The sequence below is a fragment of the Lactuca serriola genome, chromosome 8, assembly GCF_051521515.1.
Source record: "Lactuca serriola cultivar US96UC23 chromosome 8, Lser_US96UC23_V15, whole genome shotgun sequence".
Classification (NCBI taxonomy): Eukaryota; Viridiplantae; Streptophyta; class Magnoliopsida; order Asterales; family Asteraceae; genus Lactuca; species Lactuca serriola.
The window spans coordinates 49,315,667-49,337,946 of NC_136415.1; the positions used below are offsets into that span (position 1 = coordinate 49,315,667).

The 22,280-nt window shown below is 34.5% G+C and overlaps 1 protein-coding gene across 1 annotated transcript; it reads right to left on the bottom strand.

Moving 5' to 3' along the window:
* Positions 1-783: 783 nt before the first annotated feature.
* On the bottom strand, positions 784-1,260 carry LOC145066878 (chaperone protein dnaJ 20, chloroplastic-like). The gene has a single exon (XM_079014129.1). The coding sequence runs from the start codon at positions 1,258-1,260 to the stop codon at positions 784-786; it is 477 nt and encodes a 158-aa protein (XP_078870255.1).
* Between the last annotated feature and the right edge of the window lie 21,020 nt (positions 1,261-22,280).

The window sequence follows — 22,280 nt, forward strand, 5'->3', positions numbered from 1 at the left end:
ATGCTCCTTGACCTTTGATCCCCTGGTGTTATATTTTGATTGTTACTATGTTTTTTTACCTGGATGTTTATTTAACCATAGTTCTGTGCATTGTCTTTGTTGATATGTACTCTGTCCAGTTTCACGTTGGCTTATTTTGTTAATTTTAATACTGTCTAGCAGAAATCTATATTGGTAATTACTGACACAGATATTTTTACGGTAAACTGTCACTAATTTTAATACATCTTACATCACCCTTCTTAAGGTAGTGTCTTTGTTTAAAAAACATCGGTTCTTGAATATCAAGGTTGCATGCGACAACTCCGATTATTTATTCCCGGCCAGATAATTAAAATTTTAAAATTACTCTCCTGTATCATATTTTGGATGTTTCTCGGATTTCATTCCCTTAATTAACTTGATGTATATGTCCTTTTCCATATGGTGGTGAACATTTTATTTTATTTATTTATTAAAAAAAATAATAATAAAAAAAAAAAAAAAACCAAAAGGTTGAATTTGTCTCATTTGATGGAAGTGGCTGCATGCCATGTTTCCGCTGCAGTCCGATGTCTTTTCCATACACGAAAGGGAAAATGACTTTGGTTTTGATCGAAAACAAATCTCTATTAATAGTCGTGGTAACTTGACTCATGGTTTAGGTATAGAGAGGTTAATTATTATTGATTTTTTTCTATTTGTATTTTATCTACGAGGGAATAAATAGATAATGTTCAACATTCAAGATGGTCATATATATTATTAACAACACGATAAACACATTAAATAATATAACATGTTCTACATGAATTCATTTTTCATCCTTCCCATTCGATCAGCAGATCGTTTCTTTAGTCCAGCAAGTTGCATTTCCCACACCTTCCTATCATAGAAACCAAATTGAGGACCCGAACCACATCCAAAACATTCAACCATGTTTAATTCCAGATCATACACTCTCCGTGTATCTGGATCAGAAAGAACTTCGTAGGCCTTGTGTAACTCCACGAATTGCTTTGTGCATTCATCTGTAATGGAAAATCGACATACATCAGGATGAAGTTGCAGGGCCTTGGCTCGGTATGCCTTCTTGATCTCATCCAAACTAACATTCCGGGATTCCAATGAAAGAAGTTTGTACAGATTTTGGTTATGCATGGGCAACTCCTTGGCCATGCATGATATGCTTGTGCTCTTGTAGCTGTAAATGTTTCTCTCTCTATCGAACATTAAATTCCTTTTCTGTAACACCATATTCATCTTCATACAGACCACCATTGTCGTAAAGAAGAAGAAAACCAAGTGAAAGATGGTGGCTTACAAGAGGTGAGTGTTCCTCTATATAAAGGAAATGGTTTATAATGCAGCCAATCCTGTTCGAATAAATGGGATGAAATTGCCTATTTTACTACATCTAGGAAATGAATATAGTAATATTGATGGCAAAATGGGCCTGCAGTTGGATAACAGGTTTAAGAAAAGAAGTGGTAAACCATAATTATATTTTTTTTCCCAAGATTTTATTTATTTATTTATTTTTTATTTTATGATGGTTTTCAAAAAAAAATTAATTAGTAAATTTTCAGGTAAATCACCCAAAAACGTGAATGACAGTGATTTTCTTGTTTACTAATTTGACTGATTATTCAAAAAACATAAATCAAAAATTGACCCATTTCTGTTTGTCCACACTCTAAATGCACCAATATAAAATATTATCAAAAACAAATTACTTAATTTCAATATTGTGGTAAATCGTCGACGAATTGTTCATTGAATCTTAAATTGGAACTAGCAGTAGTCTTGTATATGGTGTGGATGTACTTGGCAAAAAATTATGTCTTAAATATATTCATGCACATTAGCACATATATAGTCGTCTTAATTAATAACATTATCTTTATCTTGATATTCAATCTAAAATGTCATTTTGGACTCTTTTTAAAAGAATAAGACAAACCCTTCGTTTTTATATAATAATTTCAATGGACTTGATTGCTGATATTAGTAAAAAATCAAGTCTTTTTTGTTCTCAATGGTTGAAAGAGTCATCCAGGGTGTCAAAATTTCGTTGGGTTTTATGTCGTTTATTGCAGCATGAGACCCCCTTGGTTCAGTTTGAAAACCCAGGAGCTTTTGGTCAACTTCCGTAAAAGAAATAAAAACTAAAACACATATATATCACCTCGCATTCATACATACTTATGCGATAATATATTTTTTGATTTGTATATATGTGATCACTGAGTTTTTTTTCGTCTATATTTACCACTTCAACTTGTTAAACTATATACATTCAGTCATAATGACCGGTTTATTCCAGATTACTCATGAAAAATGACTTAATAAGGTAATATATTTATCATTTTGTACACATTTAATCCTTAATATTTTTATACACATTTAGTCATTAATATTTTTTTGTTTCAAATTTAAGTCATTTTTGTTTTTGTACTCATTCAGTACTTATGAATGATTTCTTTAAGTTTTTCTCACGACATCTTATGTGGGACAATCATTGATGAAGTATGTGGGGCTGTTAACGTTTATGTGTAACGTCTCATTTTCACAACAAAAATTTTTTATTTTTAAATAAGACAAAAGTCCCTAATTATAAATCCATTATTAAGAAAAAAACATTTATTCCAGAATACATTTATCGAAAATCAGAGTAATATAAGAAACACAAAATCCTCAATACTGTTGATGAGTGTGTACGATAGTGTTTTCGCCCTACCACGATCAACGATAGAACCTGAAAACATAAACAACTGGGTAAGCATAAAGTTTAGTGAGTTTCCCCCAAAATACCGATACAACAAACTTATTATCATACATAACGGACCCACAATCATCAGATTGGAATACATTGGCCTAATCAGTCATCGGACTGGAATACCAACATACAACAGGTCCAATCAGTCATCGAGTTTGAATACCCAAGGTTTGTCGGCATGTCGACTTAACCCAACCACTTTTCTCGATCATCCGTTCCTACGGCTTACAGCTGGCCTAGACCAAGTATATTGGTCTACAGCACATAGCAGGACTACCTCAACCTATCTCACCACTATATGGCTATCCCACGTAAGATGTCGTGAGAAAAACCTAAAAAAATCATTCATAAATACTGTATGAGTACAAAAACAAAAATGTCTTATTTTGCAACAAAAAAATATTAAGGACTAAATGTGTACAAAAATATTAAGGACTAAATGCGTACAAAGTGAAAAATATATTACCCTATTAAGTCATTTTTACCGGCTAACCTAGAGTAGTCAGTCATAAGGACTAAATGTGTACAATTTAACAAGTTGAAGGGGTAAATGTGGTCGAAAAAAAAGTCAGTGACTAAATGTGTACAAATCAACAAATATATTACTCTTTTAAGTATATGACCTTAAGTATATATTTTAAAAAAAAAGATGATGGGAGAGCCCACCATCCGGATAACCGGAACGGCTTGTCGAATCTGGACGCAACATTCCTCTAGATACTTTTCGATTAGGCGATGAGGTATCAACACGCGTGAAAACCATTCCACATCATTCTTTATACATCTTCACAACTCATTTACTATTGATGGAGGTGGTGTTCACTAGTGAACAAGAGTGAGACAGAAGAGAGAGATAGAGAGAAAGAAGAGAGAGATAGAAAGAAATGGCTTTGATTGGGTGTGAGAACCTGTAATTGGCTTCAATCCACACCACCATTACTCCTATTGGGGGCGGTGTTCACTAGTGAACATCTCCTCCACCTAGACTCCATATAGGATTCTTACGTGTGAAAAAAGAACCATATCCCATGGCCTTACAAACCATATCCCATGGCCTTACAATGTACAGTGCATTGACTATTGGAAGTACACAGGCCTCTAGCTAATACTTTCAAATAACGAGATTAACAATTTACCCACGGCCTAACTGGCTTGATGTGCATAAACAATATTATTTCGTTATAAGTGGTGGAAACCACGTATGTTTAAAAATTTTATATACATTTTTTTTAATAACTATGAAATGTATATTATGAAAATTAAACGGCTGATCATGTAAATAAAATAATAGGATAATGTAAACGTAAAATGTTAGGATACCTTACAATTTACGAGATTTTTGGAATTTTTAAAAAATATTCTTCAATAATTTTCGAAAACATTATGCTATTAGGATAGGATTTAGTTTTTTAAAATTTTAAATCAAAGTTGATATACTATAAAAAAACAGAAATTAAAGAAAATTATAAAAAAATATCACATGTCAAATATGTCTGCTAAAAAAATGGACATATGACATCTTTTGATTTTTTTATTAGAAGAGATAGACATACATATATTACTTGCTTATTATTGAGCTCATTTATGTTCTCATTAAACCTATAAAGTATGGAATAACTTAACATCTTTCGATTACTTTTCTAAAAACATATAACTTCCAAAACATGATATATACATTATTATACTTTATATGTCATGCACTGGAACTTGTATTGGGAACCACATTGTGTCTACGTATTGGAATACACAACACATCATGCATTAGAACTTATATGTTGCTTAAGAAAAACACATACCCACATGAGTGCTTCATATTTGGATATGATTTAGTTTTTTAAAATTTTAAATCAAAGTTGATATGTTACTAAAGAAACTAAAAACATATAACTTCCAAAACATGATATATACATTATTATACTTTATATGTCATGCACTGGAACTTGTATTGAGAACCACTTTGTGTCTACGTATTGGAATACACAACACATCATGCATTAGAACTTATATGTTGCTTAAGAAAAACTCATACCCACATAAGTGCTTCATATTGGGATATGATTTAGTTTTTTAAAATTTTAAATCAAAGTTGATATGTTACTAAAGAAACAGTAAATTGACATGTGATATTTTTTGGTTTTGTTTATTAGAAGAAATAGATTACTACTATCATTACACCACCCATATAAACTATGCAAATATGACGATCCAAGACAGATACAAAGTTAGTCATACACTCCTTACATATATGTGATCCCCATTAATCTCATAATATCATAACTAGCTTTTCCTAACTTATACATCAGAGAGTATTACCGGGTCCTCAAGTGATAATACTCTTAACTTTATTTGTCTCCTATAGGTTCTACGTCTACTCCTATCTTGGAGAGGCACTGCACCCCCCAATGAAGATCGATGTACAAACATTGGTGCAAAACAAACAAGGCATTGAAAGAACGTCAATAAGAATGGCAAACAAGATTGCAACAACCTCACCTTTGGTGTCCACACCTTACAACCCAATACATATGATGCTCAGTTTCCTCCAAACTCTAATAACCATTTGAACAAATCCACTGCTTGAACCACCTATCGTAAAACCAGAAGCCAACAACAGTGAAAGAGAAAATACAACACCAAAAACTATATCCAATACACAGAAGTACCAAGAATGCCCACATTGAGCCAGGCACAAATCGATGACAAACACAACCACCAATCATTGCCCAAACAATAGAAAACATGAGAACATGCTCTAGAAATATGTACAAAAATATTCTAGGGACAACAAGTAGATGACTAGCAAGCGGTAAATAGGAACAAGTAATCTGTAACGTCCCAAAAATTAAGACTAAAAATTTGGATTTTTAAATTGATAAAACCATTACCCAAAACAATATCATAAAAAGCATAGTGAATCAGAGTGAATCAATAAACATCCAAGTACATTAGAGTCATGTAATATGCGGAACAATGTGGTGTGTGCAATGCAGTCACCCTGAGCTCTTCCCTTTTGAACTAGAAGTACCTAAAACATAAACCGAAAACCGTAAGCACAAAGCTTACTAACTTCCCCAAAATACCACATAACATACATATCAAACATATAATAGGCACCGCCTATCATCGGTCCCTGCCCGACATTGAGCCCCGCTCGGAACATATTCGTCAATCATCAAAACCCGCTCGATATACATATAACATATAAACACACGCATAAAATCACAAAGATAAATAACATACAATATAATCATTAGGCCATGCCCGACATCGGGCCCCATCCTGTATACATATAAACACGTAACATACGCAATAGTCACGCAGACAACTAGAATCCTAAACACAATAAACATGGGCCGATAGTGGTGCCTTCAACCTGCTAAACACAGTGAGGAAACTCACCTCTAGTGGCTGAATCTCTCAAATAAAGTCTCGGTATGCTGATCCGGAAAATCCCCACGCACTAGCACCATCAAATAATATCCAGCTAATAATTGGGTCTCGACCTATAATCAAGAATCTAAATTACTTGTCCAATATCCAGGGTAAAAGACCATTTTACCCTTTTTTACTTGGCCCAAAACCATGGCCTAACCAATTTGCTCAACAAGCCCAATTTCCTAAATGGCATCCCAAGGCCCAATATGGCCTAAATTCCTAATTGGGCCCAAAAATCATCATGGACCTAATTCCAATAAAGCCCATAGTCTATCCATGTCCCAAAGTCATAAGTTCAATGGCCCAACAAGGCTCAAAACCATAAAATGCCCAAAATGGACACTTTGGGAGTACGCCCTGCGTACCAGAAATGTATGCCCCGTGTACTCACCACCGAAGCACAACGTACAAGTAGTCAATGCATGAAACAAGAACTATGTTGAGCGTGCTCCTACGTATGCCAAACATACTCATCAGAGGCCCAAAAATCCATATTAAGCTCTTATTAGGTTAAGTCAAGTCGTCCAAACATAGATATGATCCCTAGATAACGTCTTAAACCATAAACTTGCAAACTTTACTCCCTTGCATGCCTTAATGGGAACCCAAACCCATTTTTATCCTTCTGAACGTAAAATATGAACACCAACTTAATCATGACTCACCCAAACCCATCAAGATGACATTTTTATGCACCTACAACCTCAAAAGTGCTAAGATCCAACATTCTAAGCTCTTGGAGTAGCTCATACTCACAAGGATGACTCTAAGGATCCAAATAAATCCAAAACATACCCTATACTAGATCTAACACATAGATTCATCAAGTTAAAAACTTTATACCTCTTGGAAGTTGATGAAGATGATTAGAGCTTGGATCCACAAACTCTAAGACAAATAATGCTTCGAAAAAGAACTCCTTCTTCTCCACGGCACACCAAAATCACACCAAAACCTAAAAAATGTTCAAATGAAAGGTAGGGTTTCGAATCTAGGGTTTAATGGGATGGAGGCTAAAGATAAGAGGGATTGGAGTTGAGTTAAGATCATTAAACAAGGTCTAAGACCATAAATTAGGTTTTGCATGAGGCTTGAGTATGCCCTGCGTACTCCCAGTATGCTCAACGTACTCCATAAGGTGCCTACGATCCTCTTTCCTAGTACGCCCAACGTACTCTCCATGCACACCCTGCATACTAGGCTTATCCTTAAATTCACCAACTTCTGAAAGCCATAACCTCTTCGTTCTAAATCTTATTTCGACGATCCTTATATCCACATAAAGTTAACAAGAAACTCTACACTTCTATCAACTACCTCTTACCATAAAACTTTCCAAACTAAAATCCAAAATTCTTAAAAGGCCTAAACTCCCACTTTATTGATATACTCTTGGACTCTAAAACGCGAACTGAACTCCCAGATCATCTAACATACATTATCTACACTCAAAGGGGGTTTAATTCTCTTTCCTAAAGGCCCTAAGCCTTATGATAACCGGTCTTTAGGTCACGACCTGGAATTATGAAACGATTCGAAACAGGATGTTACATAATCCCACCTAATGTTGTTCTAACTAATGAAAAGACATATTTTTGTCTGCAAGAATCCACCATTGTCAATGTGACATCTCCAATTTCACGTCCTGAAAAGACCGATTTGTTTATGATTTATTTAAAAATCAGAGTATCCTTTTGAAGAATAATGTTGTGGAATTTGTTCCTAAAAATATGTTAAAGATATTATTAAAGCATTTCTGAATAAATGTATTTTAATTATATTAAATACATTGGGATGTCATTGTCAATACAGTACATAATCATAAACAGAAGTAGTATAGGCCTTACAAATATCTATTATTCTAATGGCCTATAATCTATAGATCTCTCATCAAATCATTACTCGTTCCCGTTATCCTCACTTTCTGTCCCTAAAGCATCTGTTTTAAGGGACCTATCCTAAGGTTCATCATCGGGAAGACAATAATGCTTAGGGGATTCCTCAGCAATATATATCGGTAAGGCAACCATGAGAGGGATGCAGTACACCAGGTGAACACATCGTCCACAAACACCTACAATTTGTGAGTCTGTTAGCGTTCCGCTAGCCTGTCTAGAATAGTCCATGGTCTCCATCTATACTCCGTTAGATGACTGAGTCAATTTTCAACATCAAGACCTCTCATGAATTTATTTAATCATTCATCATCTAATTCATCTACCCATTTTTTCCCAACATATTGATAGGTATAAAATTCATATACAGTTTAAATAAAGTAAAACATGTATACATCGTTCATCCAACATAGATATCAAGAATACAGATAATATGTATGTATAACATGTAATTTATATTAAATACTTAATATCTATGTGTAAGATGAAGGTAACTATGCACTCACTTGTTAAAGTGATGACTCACAATTCGGGCAGCTTCGCTTCTAACAATTTATTTTCCTTCGATGAAACCTAGTATCATTATTACTAGATTTCAATGTGATATTTATTGCGACTAATTATTAGTCTAGATTCATCATTAACTCAAAGTCTACTTTAATGATCTATCAAGTAAGGGACAACCACGTAGGATCATATTGGAGGTATGGTCCGTTAATTGATAGTTTCATTTTATTTACTTCTTTTTATAGTTTATTTTAGCATATTCTATTCATAACTTAGCTAATCTTCATGCATATTTTCCTTTTTGTTATTTTATGACTATTTTGGGTACTTTCTAGTTTCGTGAGCTTTATTGCATATTTCAAAGAGACTAGCGAAGCGGGAATGTTCAGGATGTGTGTAAAGCAATTAGATTTTGAGGAAAATCAAGGATTATGAGCTTGATGACTAGTGGAGATGATGCATGGAGTGGGATAGTGTCTATGGAGCTTTAAGAAGATGGACCTAGAATTTAGAAGAAAATGGTGAATTTTTGAGCATGCAGAGATTATTGATTGAGCGAGCACGTGAGCTATGGATGATTTGGGGAAGCCAAATTAGGCTTAAATTGAAGAAAGCATGAAGATTATTGGGCTACAAGCTTAGTGGATTCGTTATGGGCCAGTGGGCTAAGTCATTGGAAGCCTAAATCACAAAAGAAACCAATTCAGTATGTGGGCTACCCGTGCAACAACACGCGGTTCGTGCAAGGTCATGCAGGGGCATTTCCAGGAATTCTTGTTTTGAACTATATGGGGAACATTGGTGCGCGACTTTTCAAAACTTCTTTATATCCGATTTTAGAGCACTTTTTCTGGAGATTGTGAAGACGTTGAAGGCCAAGAACACTTGAAGAACATCATCTATTCATCTCTAAATGTTGCTACATGTTTGGTACACTTTAATTTAGTTTTAGTTTCTTAACTTGAGCCATGCTAGGCTAAACTAATCTTGGTTGACTTTGGTGAAATCCTTTGAATGTTGAAGACTCTATGAACTTGTTCTTGAATCTTTATGAGAATGTTTTGTGTTTTAAAATCTTATTACTACTTGTATGTTTTTATTCATGAGTTTAAATATTCTTGTGGTGATTAGTTGGCAATTTCTTGAGTGACTAAAGGATCCTCAAATTAGTAAGCAACAAATGATTTTTGTGTTGGTTTTACTTCACACAATCATAAAAATATTTTCTCCAACATGGTAGTGAAATCATTTGACTCCTCTTGGATTTGGTGACTTTTTTGTTCTTAATGCTAGTTAACTTTCACTAATTACATGTTTAATGGAAATTGTTACTTTTACAAAGGAGATTGTTATGAGCTTCCCTAACCATTTTAACAACTAAGAAAAGTATATGTAATCTCAAGCTTCTTGGATTACTATAGCCAAATTAGTTATTTAAAACAAGTATCGTACACGTGGATTCTAATGATATGTTCACAAAATTTTCAAGTGAGGAAACCTTTAGTCAACCACTTCTCTCTTATTGATTTTACATCAAACTCTTATTTTTGTTGAATTGTCTATTTACTAGTTTTATTTGAAGTACTTCAAAAGAACAAAACCCCCAATTTTAATTTTTATTGTCATTTTACAAGTACTTTTGCAAAGAGATTTTCGTTGAGTAACAAATTGAACCAATCTCCATGGATTCGACCCCTTTTCCACTATACACTACTTTAGTGTAAAAGATTTAGGGTTATTAATTTTGTTGGCCTCGATAACCACCAAATTTTGGCGTCGTTGCTGGGGATTGCTTATTTTTAATCAATTTGTTTTTGTATACCTAAATCTCAACGTACATATACTCTAATCTACAATATCAAAATTGAAAAAAAAAGTGTGGCTTGGAAATGAACACTCCTTGCATTGAAGATCAACTTTTTGAGCTATCTCAGTTAGTTATGATGATTGAAATTGACCAAAGTGTACAGCCCATGCCTCTTTTTTGCGATTTTTTCACCCAAAATGGACATCATTCCGATGTGTGTCTATATTTACAAGGAGAATGGGAAGAAGTGCAATACAAGGAGGCTACTTCTAGTCAAACCAATGGAGTTATGATCAGCCTCAACATGATCAGTGGTAGGACAACAACTATGTTTGGGGAAATAACTAATACCAAAACCCATACCAAACCTACGGCAAAAACTAATACCAATCAAATCCATAGTTCCAAGAACCCTATCCTCACCCTCTTAAACAAACTAAAACACCAAGCATATCCTTAGAGGACAATGTGAAAAGAATTTCCACTTCTACCCAAAATTTCCAGGAAAGAACCCAAGCTAGCTTCAAAAGATTAGAGCAACAAATAACACAAATTGTTCAATCAATGTGTTAATGGAAGCTCAAGAAAAATTACCATATGAAGAGAGCCAATGACATAGCACATGTTCCATTCCTTTGAAATATGAGAAAAGTTTTGATGGCCCAAGAGTGTTATATGAAGAAGATGAAGAAGAAGAAGAAGAAGAAGAAGAAGAAAAAGAAGAAAAAGAAGTGGAGGATGTTGTCAAAGAGGAAGAAGACATTAAGAAAGCTATCAATGAAACTATAAAGGAAGTGTTGGGGGTTCATTAAAGAGAGGTTAAGGCACCCACTACCATTGAGAAACTAACTCCAGTGGTAAAACAACCACAAGAGTCGGAAACGATAAATCTATCGGACCCTTCAAAGGATACATATCCTAAGAAAGAAGACACCCAACCGGTCACCTACTTAACCACCATGTTAAAGAGGGAAGAGTTGGTGACCATAATGAACAAGTACAGGAAAGAATATGGTTGCATGATTGATATTTTCAAAGGTCTAAGTGTGGTATGGTTCTCCAGTAAAAGAAAAAGTCAAATACTAGAAAAGAGTCCCAATGGAGGTGTGGAAATTAAAAAAGGTCGACACGGGGAAAATTTGCAAGGTTAATGGACATTGATTGAAGCCGTTATATGAATATTTTGATTCAAATGTCCAAGATGTTGTCCATTTGGACCCCCAAATTGTTAAAGTGAAGTTTAGAGGCGTCTCACTGAAAGATGTTAAGGAAGGGCATTTTTGGAAAGCATTGTGCTTTCATGCTTTTAAATTCAAATAAAGAAGTTTGAAGATGCTTTTAAGATCCTCAAGGAGTTGTCTTTGAAGGAATTACGTGTTTCCATATGTTTCTGGCTTTCTAATCCATGAAAATGAAAAGAAACAAAGAGCAATGAAGCAAAAATGAAAATCAGGATTAGCAGGTTGCGTGACCTGCGCGCTGTTGCGCGGGTAGGTTGCACGACCAGGCCAAGACCTAATTACAAAGTCTGGATGGCCCATGTGGAGACCTGCACGAGCTGCACACACTGAGTTGGGCAATTTGGGCTATTTTCGACTATTATTTGACCAAGTGCTGACCAAAGGTTTTAATAAGTTGACCTTATGACTATTCTTGAACAACATTGGCTGAAATTGACCTTTGCTGACCTATAGATTAAAATGTTCATCTTCCCTTCTTCTTCATTTAACCATCTTGACCTTCTACTCCATTGATCTCAAGAACATAACCTTTCAACACCCACCTCGCAGGAAAAATCAATATTTTCGGAGTTCTACTAGTCTAAATTTCACAAAACCACCGCCACAGACATTTTCCACTGTCCGATCCTGCGATTTAGGTCATTTCTGCCCTTACCTTAAGCATTGAGGGCAATTCTTGTTCTTAAGCTTGGGGTGGAGTATTTTCTTTATATCACCATATTTTTTTTGTGATTTCATTAGGATCTTAGAGAGTCTTTTATCCCACATTTGGGCATTTTCAATATATATGAAAAATCACAAGTTTGAAAAGGAGCCTACATCTCTATGCTCCACACATGGTCATTTTCACTATTTAGATCATTCAAATTATTATTATCTTTCGGTTCTACTTACATACTTTTGGGAACCAAATTTCGAGTCAAAAAGTTTTCTTAATAAAAATAAAATTCGATGTGTTATTACATTACCTTCAAGTATCTTCTTAACTTAAAAAAAAAACAAGAGAAGCTCAAGCAAGCAAATTACAAGCTGCGATTATCTTAGATGGGCGACCGATTCAATTATTGAACAAATTTCCTATATTTTGGTCACCCGACGTTTGATATTCATTTATACAGGGTTGTTTTATTGTATTTTGATCGAGTTGTTTTTTTTTGCAATACGGTGTTGTTAAGGAGTCTGTCGAGTCGGATACTATGGGAGGTTCGGTCCAACACTAATTGAACTGATTCCCACAACGGTGCCAGAGCGATGAAACCCAATCACACATAAGAGTAGCTAGTAGATGTGAGATCACACAACTTTCATGATAAGAGTGTACACTTAAAAAAGAGCTTCACACGAGCCCATCCACCTGCTTTCTCCCTACAATAGATGTTCTTCATTATATGCATGTTCCATTGGGGTTGCGACTGACTATCCCTCACTCACTTAGAAGAGTTGTTCTGGCTGTAGTTTATGGTTCTATTGTCACTGGATGAAAAATTCATGAGATAATATGAAGATCAATTCTGACCATGTTAACTAACTGTAATCAGGTTATATCGTTCTATCCATTCTTTTTATTTTTCTTAGGATAGTTCATTTTAGTCTTGTGCTACTTGAGGATAAGTAAGGTTTAAGCTTGGGGTGATTTGATAGTTTCATTTTATTTACTTCTTTTTATAGTTTATTTTAGCATATTTCATTCATAACTTATCTAATCTTCATGCATATTTTCCTCTTTGTTAATTTATGACTATTTTAGGTACTTTCTAGTTTCGTGAGCTTTATTGCCTATTTCAAAGAGACTATCGGAGTGGGAATGTTTGGTACATATGGAAAGTATTTGGATTTGGAGGATAATAAAGGATTATGGGCTTGATGACTAGTGGAGTTTATGCATGGACTGGGCTAGTGGCTATGGATCTTGAGGAAGATGGACCTTAAGTTTAGAAGAAAATGGTGAATTTTCATGCATGCGGGAATTATTGATTGGGCGAGTACGTGAGCTATGGATGATTTGGTGAAGCCAAATTGGGCTTAATTTGAAGAAATCATTAAGAATATTGGGCTACAAGCTTAGTGGATTCATTATGGGCCAGTGGGCTAACTCATTGGAAGCCTAAATCACAAAAGAAACCAATTCAGCATGTGGGCTACCTGTGCAACAACACGCAGTTCGCGCAAGGCCCTACAGGGGCATTTCCAGGAATTCTTGTTTTGAGCTATATGGGGAACATTGATGTGCCACTTTTCAAAACTTCTTTATATCCAATTTTAAAGCACTTTTTCTGGAGATTTTGAAGACGTTGAAGGCCAAGAACACTTGAAGAACATCATCTTTTCATCTCTAAATCTTGCTACATGTTTGGTACACTTTACTTTAGTTTTAGTTTCTTAAGTTGAGCCATGCTAGGCTAAACTAATCTTGGTTGACTTTGGTGAAATCCTTTGAATGTTGAAGACTCCATGAACTTGTTCTTGAATCTTTATGAGAATGTTTTGTGTTTTAAAATCTTATTACTACTTATATGTTTTTATTCATGAGTTTAAATGTGTTTGTGGTGATTAGTTGGCTAATTTCTTGATTAACTAAATGATCCTCAAATTAGCAAACAACAAATGATTTTTGTGTTGGTCTTACTTCACATAATCATAAAAATATTTTCTCCAACATGGCAGTGAAAGCATTTGTCTCCTCTTGGATTTGGAGACTTTTTATTACTTAATGATAGTTGACTTTCACTAATTACATGCTTAATGAAAATTGTGACTTGGACTAAAGAGATTGTTATGAGCTTCTCTAACCATTTTAACAACTAAGAAAAGTATAGGTAATCTCAAGCTTCTTGGATTACTATAGCCAAATTAATGATTTAAAACAAGTATCGTGCAATTGGATTCTAATGATATATTCACCAAATGTTCATGTTAGGAAACCTTTAGTCAACCACTTCTCACTTATTGATTTTACATCAAACTCTTATTTTTGTTGAATAGTCTATTTAAATCTTAGTTTAACTCTAGTTTTATTTCATATATTTCACAAGGACAAAACCCCCATATTTATTTTTTATTGTCATTTTACAAGTATTTTTGCAAAGAGATTTTCGTTGAGTAACAAATTGAACCAATCTCTATGGATTCGACCCCTTTACCACATACACTACTTTAGTGTAAAATACTTAGGTTTATTAATTTTTTTGGCCTCGACAACCACCAATAATGAACTTAAATATAAGTTATACATAAAGTAGGGTACACATAACCTACTTACAAGGGGATTTAGCAAGGAACCGAGCTCCATACGGGCATAACTTTTGAGCCAAAAGCTTTTCTTCTCGTGGCCTTTTATCACTCCGGGACTCGCTTCTAGCACTTAGGAAGTGCTATGGAAAGGAGAAGAGGGTTTGGGGGTATTTTGTAGAGAAGTTGAGAAAAGGTGTGAACAAAAATGAGGAATAACGCCTCATATTTATAGGCTAGAAATCGCGTGTATGCGGGACGTACTAGAGACATACGTTGGGTGTACTTGGTACGCGGGGTGTACCAAGCCCTACACTGGGTGTACTGCTCCACGTGTCAGCATTGGATGTGAATCCCTGGGGAAGAAGGTGGGGCTGAGATGGTGCCACATGACACTTCGAGCTTAAATCCAAAAATTAATGATCTTCTAAAATCTGTAACTTTGCATACAAGCTCCATTTTTGACGTTCTTTATATCCACACCTAGGTAGAAACATGATCTATAACTTTCATTTAGACTATGTTGGCTAATTTTGAATTTATTTTTAAAGTCATACTTTAACATGCTTAGACAATTAAAGTCCGTTAAAATTAATAACTTTTTTATCCGATGTCCGTTTTCATCTGTCTATATATCATTGAGCTCCTATTAACGAGATATTCGATTTTCGTTTAGGTTGTGTTGGCTAAAAATCAATCAATCTAAAATTTGATTTTCGGGCTGTATAGTGCTATCCAAAATCTTAAAAAAATCATAACTTCCTCAAACAAAGTCAGATTTGGAAGTTCTTTATATGCACAATCTCGGTTTAACGTATACTACGACATTAATTTAGATCGCTAAGGCTAAAAAGTAGTTTATCAAAAAATCACTTTTTACGATTCGCAGTGTCATGCCAGTTTTGTCGCAAAACTTTGTCGATTCATAACTTCTTTGTTATAAGTCGGATTTCAGCGTTCCTTATATCCCCGAAATCCTTGTTATGACTACTTCAAATTTCTTTAAAATTATTAGGTCAAATTTTCATTCTATTTTTGACGCATATTTTTATTATTATTTCTTATATCGTTATAAGCATGTATATTGCACATAAATCACATCATACTCAAATAATTCATCTTCGTTTGTTAAAAATAGGTTACAATTGTTGACCCTAACTTTTACGTCATTATAATAATTCTTATCCTAGAAACGTGGGCTTTACAGTTAAGACTAGAGTTTTCTGTCAATAAACATACTATCAAGATACACAAAGGAACAATTGTTTGTTTAACTAGTAATACAACAAGTGATGTGGCACCATAACCAAACTCCACCTTCGAACATGGGACCAACCCTCACAACAAATTTATGAATCCTAAGGTTAGATAGATCTTTACTAGGAAGAAGTATTTGAAGATAGTAATTCCCTATCAGGACCCACCTCCCAGATATATCCAAGTAGAATTGCAATACCAACCCAGATGACCATGATGACCACGATGAATACTACAAATGGAAGATAGCCACATATTATGTTGATGAGAAGTGTTTTTGTAATTTCTTCCCTGCAATACTAGTAGGTCCAACAAAACTATGGTGCTATAGCTTGCTGCCATAAAGCATCAGAAGTTTCGAAAGACGTAATATCTTGTAATTCATTTTATGGAACAAAGAAATATAAAACATATACACAAGAAATCATGAGATGTGTACAAAGCGAGACAAATCATTACATGCATACATTAATAGATTCAACAAAGCAATGTTTAATGAACCAAAAAGAGTGTACAATATTATAATCGCAACATTAACATACGGTCTTTAATTTTGCCTGTTATTTAAGAATATTATAAGAAAACCATAAAAATCATGAATAGAATTAATAGACAGAGTCTACCAACTCCTAACACAAGAACATGCTAATGGGTTTTCTAGGTTATAAAAAAAATCATGTGGTAGATAAACTATTAAAACCTTAAGTTCACATGCAACCTAGAAAGGATCTATGTTTTTTTCTATTGATAGCAACTAACTATGAATATCAAGAAACCCTATTGTAACCCTGGTAATACAACAGTTATAATAGCGTTTCTTGATATTCATAGTTAGTTGCTACCAGAAGGTATTTGTATATTATCATTAATGAAATAACAATAGTCACACATATTAAAATCACATTCAATGGATGAAATTTGCCTTCCTGTAAAACTTCGATGGGTGAGATTGGACTCCAAACCATACACAGATTAGTAGATTACATTTTATACCAGGAAATTGTGATCTAACTCTAGAATATGATCCTTGTCGGGTTTCACCGCAAAGGTTACATTTAAATTTCTAACATCCTTGTTCTCCAACAAGTTTATCCAGTTTAGTCATGTAGTCCTACAGTGGAGGTTGGTCTATTGATGTAGTTGAGAAGCCATAATCGATTAGTTTAGAAAATAGGAGAATGGTGATTGGTGAATTCTGAATCTGTGATCGTCTGATTAGTGATTGACGAGATGAGTAGATGACTGGGAATGGGATAATCGATCGGTTTAAGGTAATAACAAATATTTATAGCCCATTAGCCTTTTTGGACTTGAAAAGCCCATGAAAAACCTAAAATAAAATAGAAATGTTGTGGAAACTTCACCAAAACTTTATCGATACGTTTACTGGCTACCCGATACTTCACAGAAACATTTCCATGGTGGATCGTAGGCGTATCCGTTTCCATTGTGTTTTCGAAATGGCAACGTGACCCTAAGAGGAGTTTTCATGCTTCCTAGACTAGTATAATTCAAATTAACAAAAAAGAAACAGTTACATACTTTTTTATTAATCTGGCAATTAATCAATAAAAACCTTCTTCTAGATTCCTTGGAAAGAAAGCACCAAATGTATGATGCCTCTAATGGCTTATGTCGGATTAAGGTGTCTAAGCTCATAACTAAATTGGTATAAACTTGAAAATAGAAGCAAAGTCCTTTTGGGCTGCCCTCATAACTAGAAATAGATAGAAATGATATTAGGAAAAAGAAAGAAAGAGAGAGAGAAAGAGAGAGAGAGAGAGAGAGAGAGAAATGTTTTGTTAATATATATTATGTGATTAATATATTAACTAGGAATAAATAATTGATTTGTTAATTTGTTATGTGATTAATAAATTAATATGAGATCAATAGTTAAATAATTGATTTGTTAATTTATATGGTTAATAAATTAATAAAAAAAAAACAATTCGAATCAATTAATTATTAATCCGAATTAGTCTGGAATTAATTTGAGATCAATTGGAATTAATTAAAGGTGCAAGGGTGAATTGTAATTGTTTAATAGTTGAACAAAAGAGACAATTCTATAATCATACAACATGTGAATGAAATTGGGAGTCTTTCTAGGGTTTCCAGAAGCCTCCTGGTTGCATTAAAGGAAAATATTTGAATTAGGATTAAATCTATTATTTAATCAATTCAGATTCTGCTTTGCTTTCAGCTTACCTAAAATATAAATAGGACCCCAAGGCCATTAATTTTCGTTCATGACATTCCTAAGAGTATTAATCAGGAAATCTCCTCCCTCTGTTTCCTCCTCATTCTAGGGTTTCAATGGTTTTGGGTGTGAGTTAACACAAGCACGACATTTCTGGTGCTTGCTTTCAAAAGCTTGTTCAAGAAGGATTTTATTGGTCATTTACAACAATAATTAAAAGGTATGTAAACCATAATCCCTTTGTAAATTTAGATTATAGTAGGGTTTTCCTAGGAGTCTTGATGTTCAATTGTTTGTTGCAATCAATAGAGAAAAACTTGGATCTAATAGGTTGCATGTAAACTTAGGGTTAAGTTTTTTTTCCACCCCATATTTTTCTGTAACCTATAAAACCTATCAGTGGTATCAGAGCCATTGTTTTCAATTGATATTGCATAATATTTAATAAATCAAAATTAAGGTTTATAAAAAGTAAACCCTAAGGAGGCATTTTTTGAAAATTGCCAAAGTTCTTGAAACCTTAGCCTCCATCCTTAGGTTTTTGAAATTTGCAAGGGTTCTTGAAACCCTAGCCTCCTTAGGTTTTTTGTTTTTTGAAAATTAGGGAAGCCCTTTTAGGGTTTATCTAGTTTCCTTAGCTGGTATTTCAAAAGCCTTAAAATTAGAATATTAAAACCTGATAAAGTCAATCCCTATTTTTGAAAATTTGTGGTTTTTGGATTGGGATTAAATTTGAATTACTTTATTAATTTTTTAATAGTAAATAATTATTTAATCCACAAATGATTCAACTAATTTAATTAAATTTTTAATTAAAAGATAAAGATAAATAATAACTGGTTAGAGATAATTAATTAAAAAGATTAATTTAAATAATTATCATTTAAAACTCATATTTGAAAGGGTTTTAAAATATACCTTATATATTATTAAAAGTTAACTAATATATATATATATATATATATATATATATATATATATATATATATATATATATATATATATATATATATATATATATAAGAAAACTTAGCCAAATCAATAGCAGGCTTCATTCACGAAACCATGCTATCAATAGGGTATAAGGAAGCACCTATAAAATGGCCGTTGAATGGGTGTCCTATCTCACCGACCGATCTCCTGTGTGGTGAAAGTTGGTTAGTTGAACGGGTTTGATAGGACATAATCTCATTGAAAAAATTAATGATATAAAACTACTAGAACATTCTTAAAAAAAATCCACTCTAGTTACTTTAGGAAAACTATGAAAAATATTCTAATCCACGAAAATGCACATCATGATTTATATGTCGTTAGTGTTGGGGAAAAATCACAAGAACGATTTGATGATGTGAAATTTAAGAATGAACAAAATCATGAAGGTGTATATGGTGAACAAGATATTTTATTCAACAAGATGAGGAAATTACACTAAAAGAAAAGATTGAAATATATCTATTCTACCTAAGAAACCCCATCTCATTTAGTGACTACATCATGACTCTCTTACCCTAAAATGATTATTACATGACTATTTATAGGGTACAAACAAGTCTAGGCCAATAACCCACATTTTATAAAAGGAGGCCCCTTGTCATCATCCATGGAATAGTTTGAACCTTACATTATCTTCCTCAACGTATGACAATAAGAAGTAGAAACAAGAAGGTGTTCCTTAATAGTAATGTAGTATTAGGTTATATAGTTAGGGAAAACCTCTTAATAACAATGTACAATCGGATCCCCTTAATACCAATGTATTACAATTTTTTGACATGATGTTATGCATGAAATTAATTGTTTTGGTATATATTTATTTACATATTTTTGTATTATGCGTAAATGATTATCGTAAAGACGCATCGTAAATGGTTGCTGAAGTTTATGAAACACAAATGCGTGTCATCTTCATTTATGACAGGGGCTTTAATGATACACAATGCGTGTCCTAAACGTGCGTCGTAAGGTTACCACACACAAATACGTGTCGTCTTCCTTTATGACAGGGGCTTCCATGATACGCATTGTGCGTCGTAATGCGCGTCATAAATGTGTGTCATAAATGCACGTCATAAGTGAGCATCGTCTATAGATGATGCGCAAAAGCGTGTCGTCTCTCGTTATGACAGGGCCTTCCTTGACACACATTTGCGCGTCGTCTGAGCGTTTTACGACACGCATTACGCATCGTAAAAGGCTGTTTTCTAATAGTGAAAGACAAAATGCAAAGTATCAAAACACACAGATAAGAACATAAGACATCTCAACCACACAAGTATAGAACTCATGGTAAATATAGTGAGAAGACTCACCTCGTAAGCTGGAAAGTAAAAGTATCATACTCGGAAATCTCTAACTATCATCGCCTGACACATAGGATAATTATCTCTAATTAATACTTTACTCATACTCAAATACACCAAAGGTTGTTCTCTCTTTCTCTCTAACTCTTGGAATGGGTAAAAGACCATTTTACCCCTCCATGGTCTCCTTTACCCATGCTGACAAAAACCCTAAAGTCAATAGAAGTTAAACTCGAGTCAATAGTCCATGTTTGACTTGACTCGTCGAGTGCACTCTCGTGACTCATCGAGTCCACTCGCACCTTAGAAGTCTCGTGAAGGTCCAGCTCATCGAGTTAACACCTAACTCGTCGAGCTATAGCATGGCCAACTCATCGGGACAAACCCTAACTGAATCGTCAATACGGGTCATCGACTCAGTGAGTCCATTCAGACCCAAGTCTTAAACAAACAATTTCAAGGCAGGAAACCCTTTTACATTCTAGATCTAAGCTTTCTAGGCTTGCTTATCACATAAAGCCACAAGCTTTATGTTCATTCATGGCACTTAGGGATTGAAAATGCCAAAAACATGCTCTATTAAGGGTTTTTCACTCAAGGCTCTATTATGGCTGAATAAAGCATGGACCTTTGGACTCTAGGGACCTCACAAGGTCCAGATCTGATGTCCAAATCTCTATATGTGTCTAAAACACTCAAACTCCCAATATTAGATAGAAAAGAAGCCCTAACTCCAAATAATATGAGATCTACCCAAGCTAATGAGAAAGGTATAAACTTTATACCTTTAACAGGAGCTCTTGGATGAATGACAATAGATCTAATAGTCTCCTCTTGTTCCTTGCTTGAAATCCTTCTCTTCTCTTCCAAAGATGCACCAAAATAGTCAATATTAGCTCACACGCTCTCTCTATTATCTCAAAGGGCGAATAGTTTTTATCTTAGTGAAGGAAAGCAGCTGATGAGCCTCAAATGAGGGCATAGGTGCCCTTAAATAGGCTCCAAACCCGGGGATTTAGGGTTTCTCTTCACAGCGTCTACTTGGTGAGTCGGCTCATGGACTCGTCGAGTAGATCATTAATCCCACGTGGCACATCGTGACTCTACTCGACGAGTTGTAGCACTAACTTGTCGAGTAGCTCAATAGTCCTCAAAATAAATAAATAAACAATATACCTGGAAGTCCAGATGTTACAATTCTCCCCCACTAGAATCAGACTTCACCCTCGAAGTAATGCTCTAGAAATAACTCTAGGTACTACTCTCGCATCTTGGACTTCGGCTCCCAACTCAACTCGGACCCTCTCTGATGTTCCATTGGACTTGAACCAGGGGCAACTGTATGTTCCTCAGAACCTTCACCTTTCGATCCATGATATCAATCACCCTCTCAATATAATTCGGGCTCACATCCACCTGAATGTCCTCTAAGGGCACCACTGCCGTCTTATCGGCTACACATTTCCTCAGCACATACACGTGGAAGGTGTTATGGATCCGACTCAACTCCGTAGGTAGCTCTAACCAGTATGATACCTTACCCACTCTAGTGGCTACTCTGAAAGGACCAATGTATCGGGTCCCCAGCTTGCCCCATTTCCTGAATCGAATCACACCTTTCCGAGGAGATACCTTCAGGAGTAAAA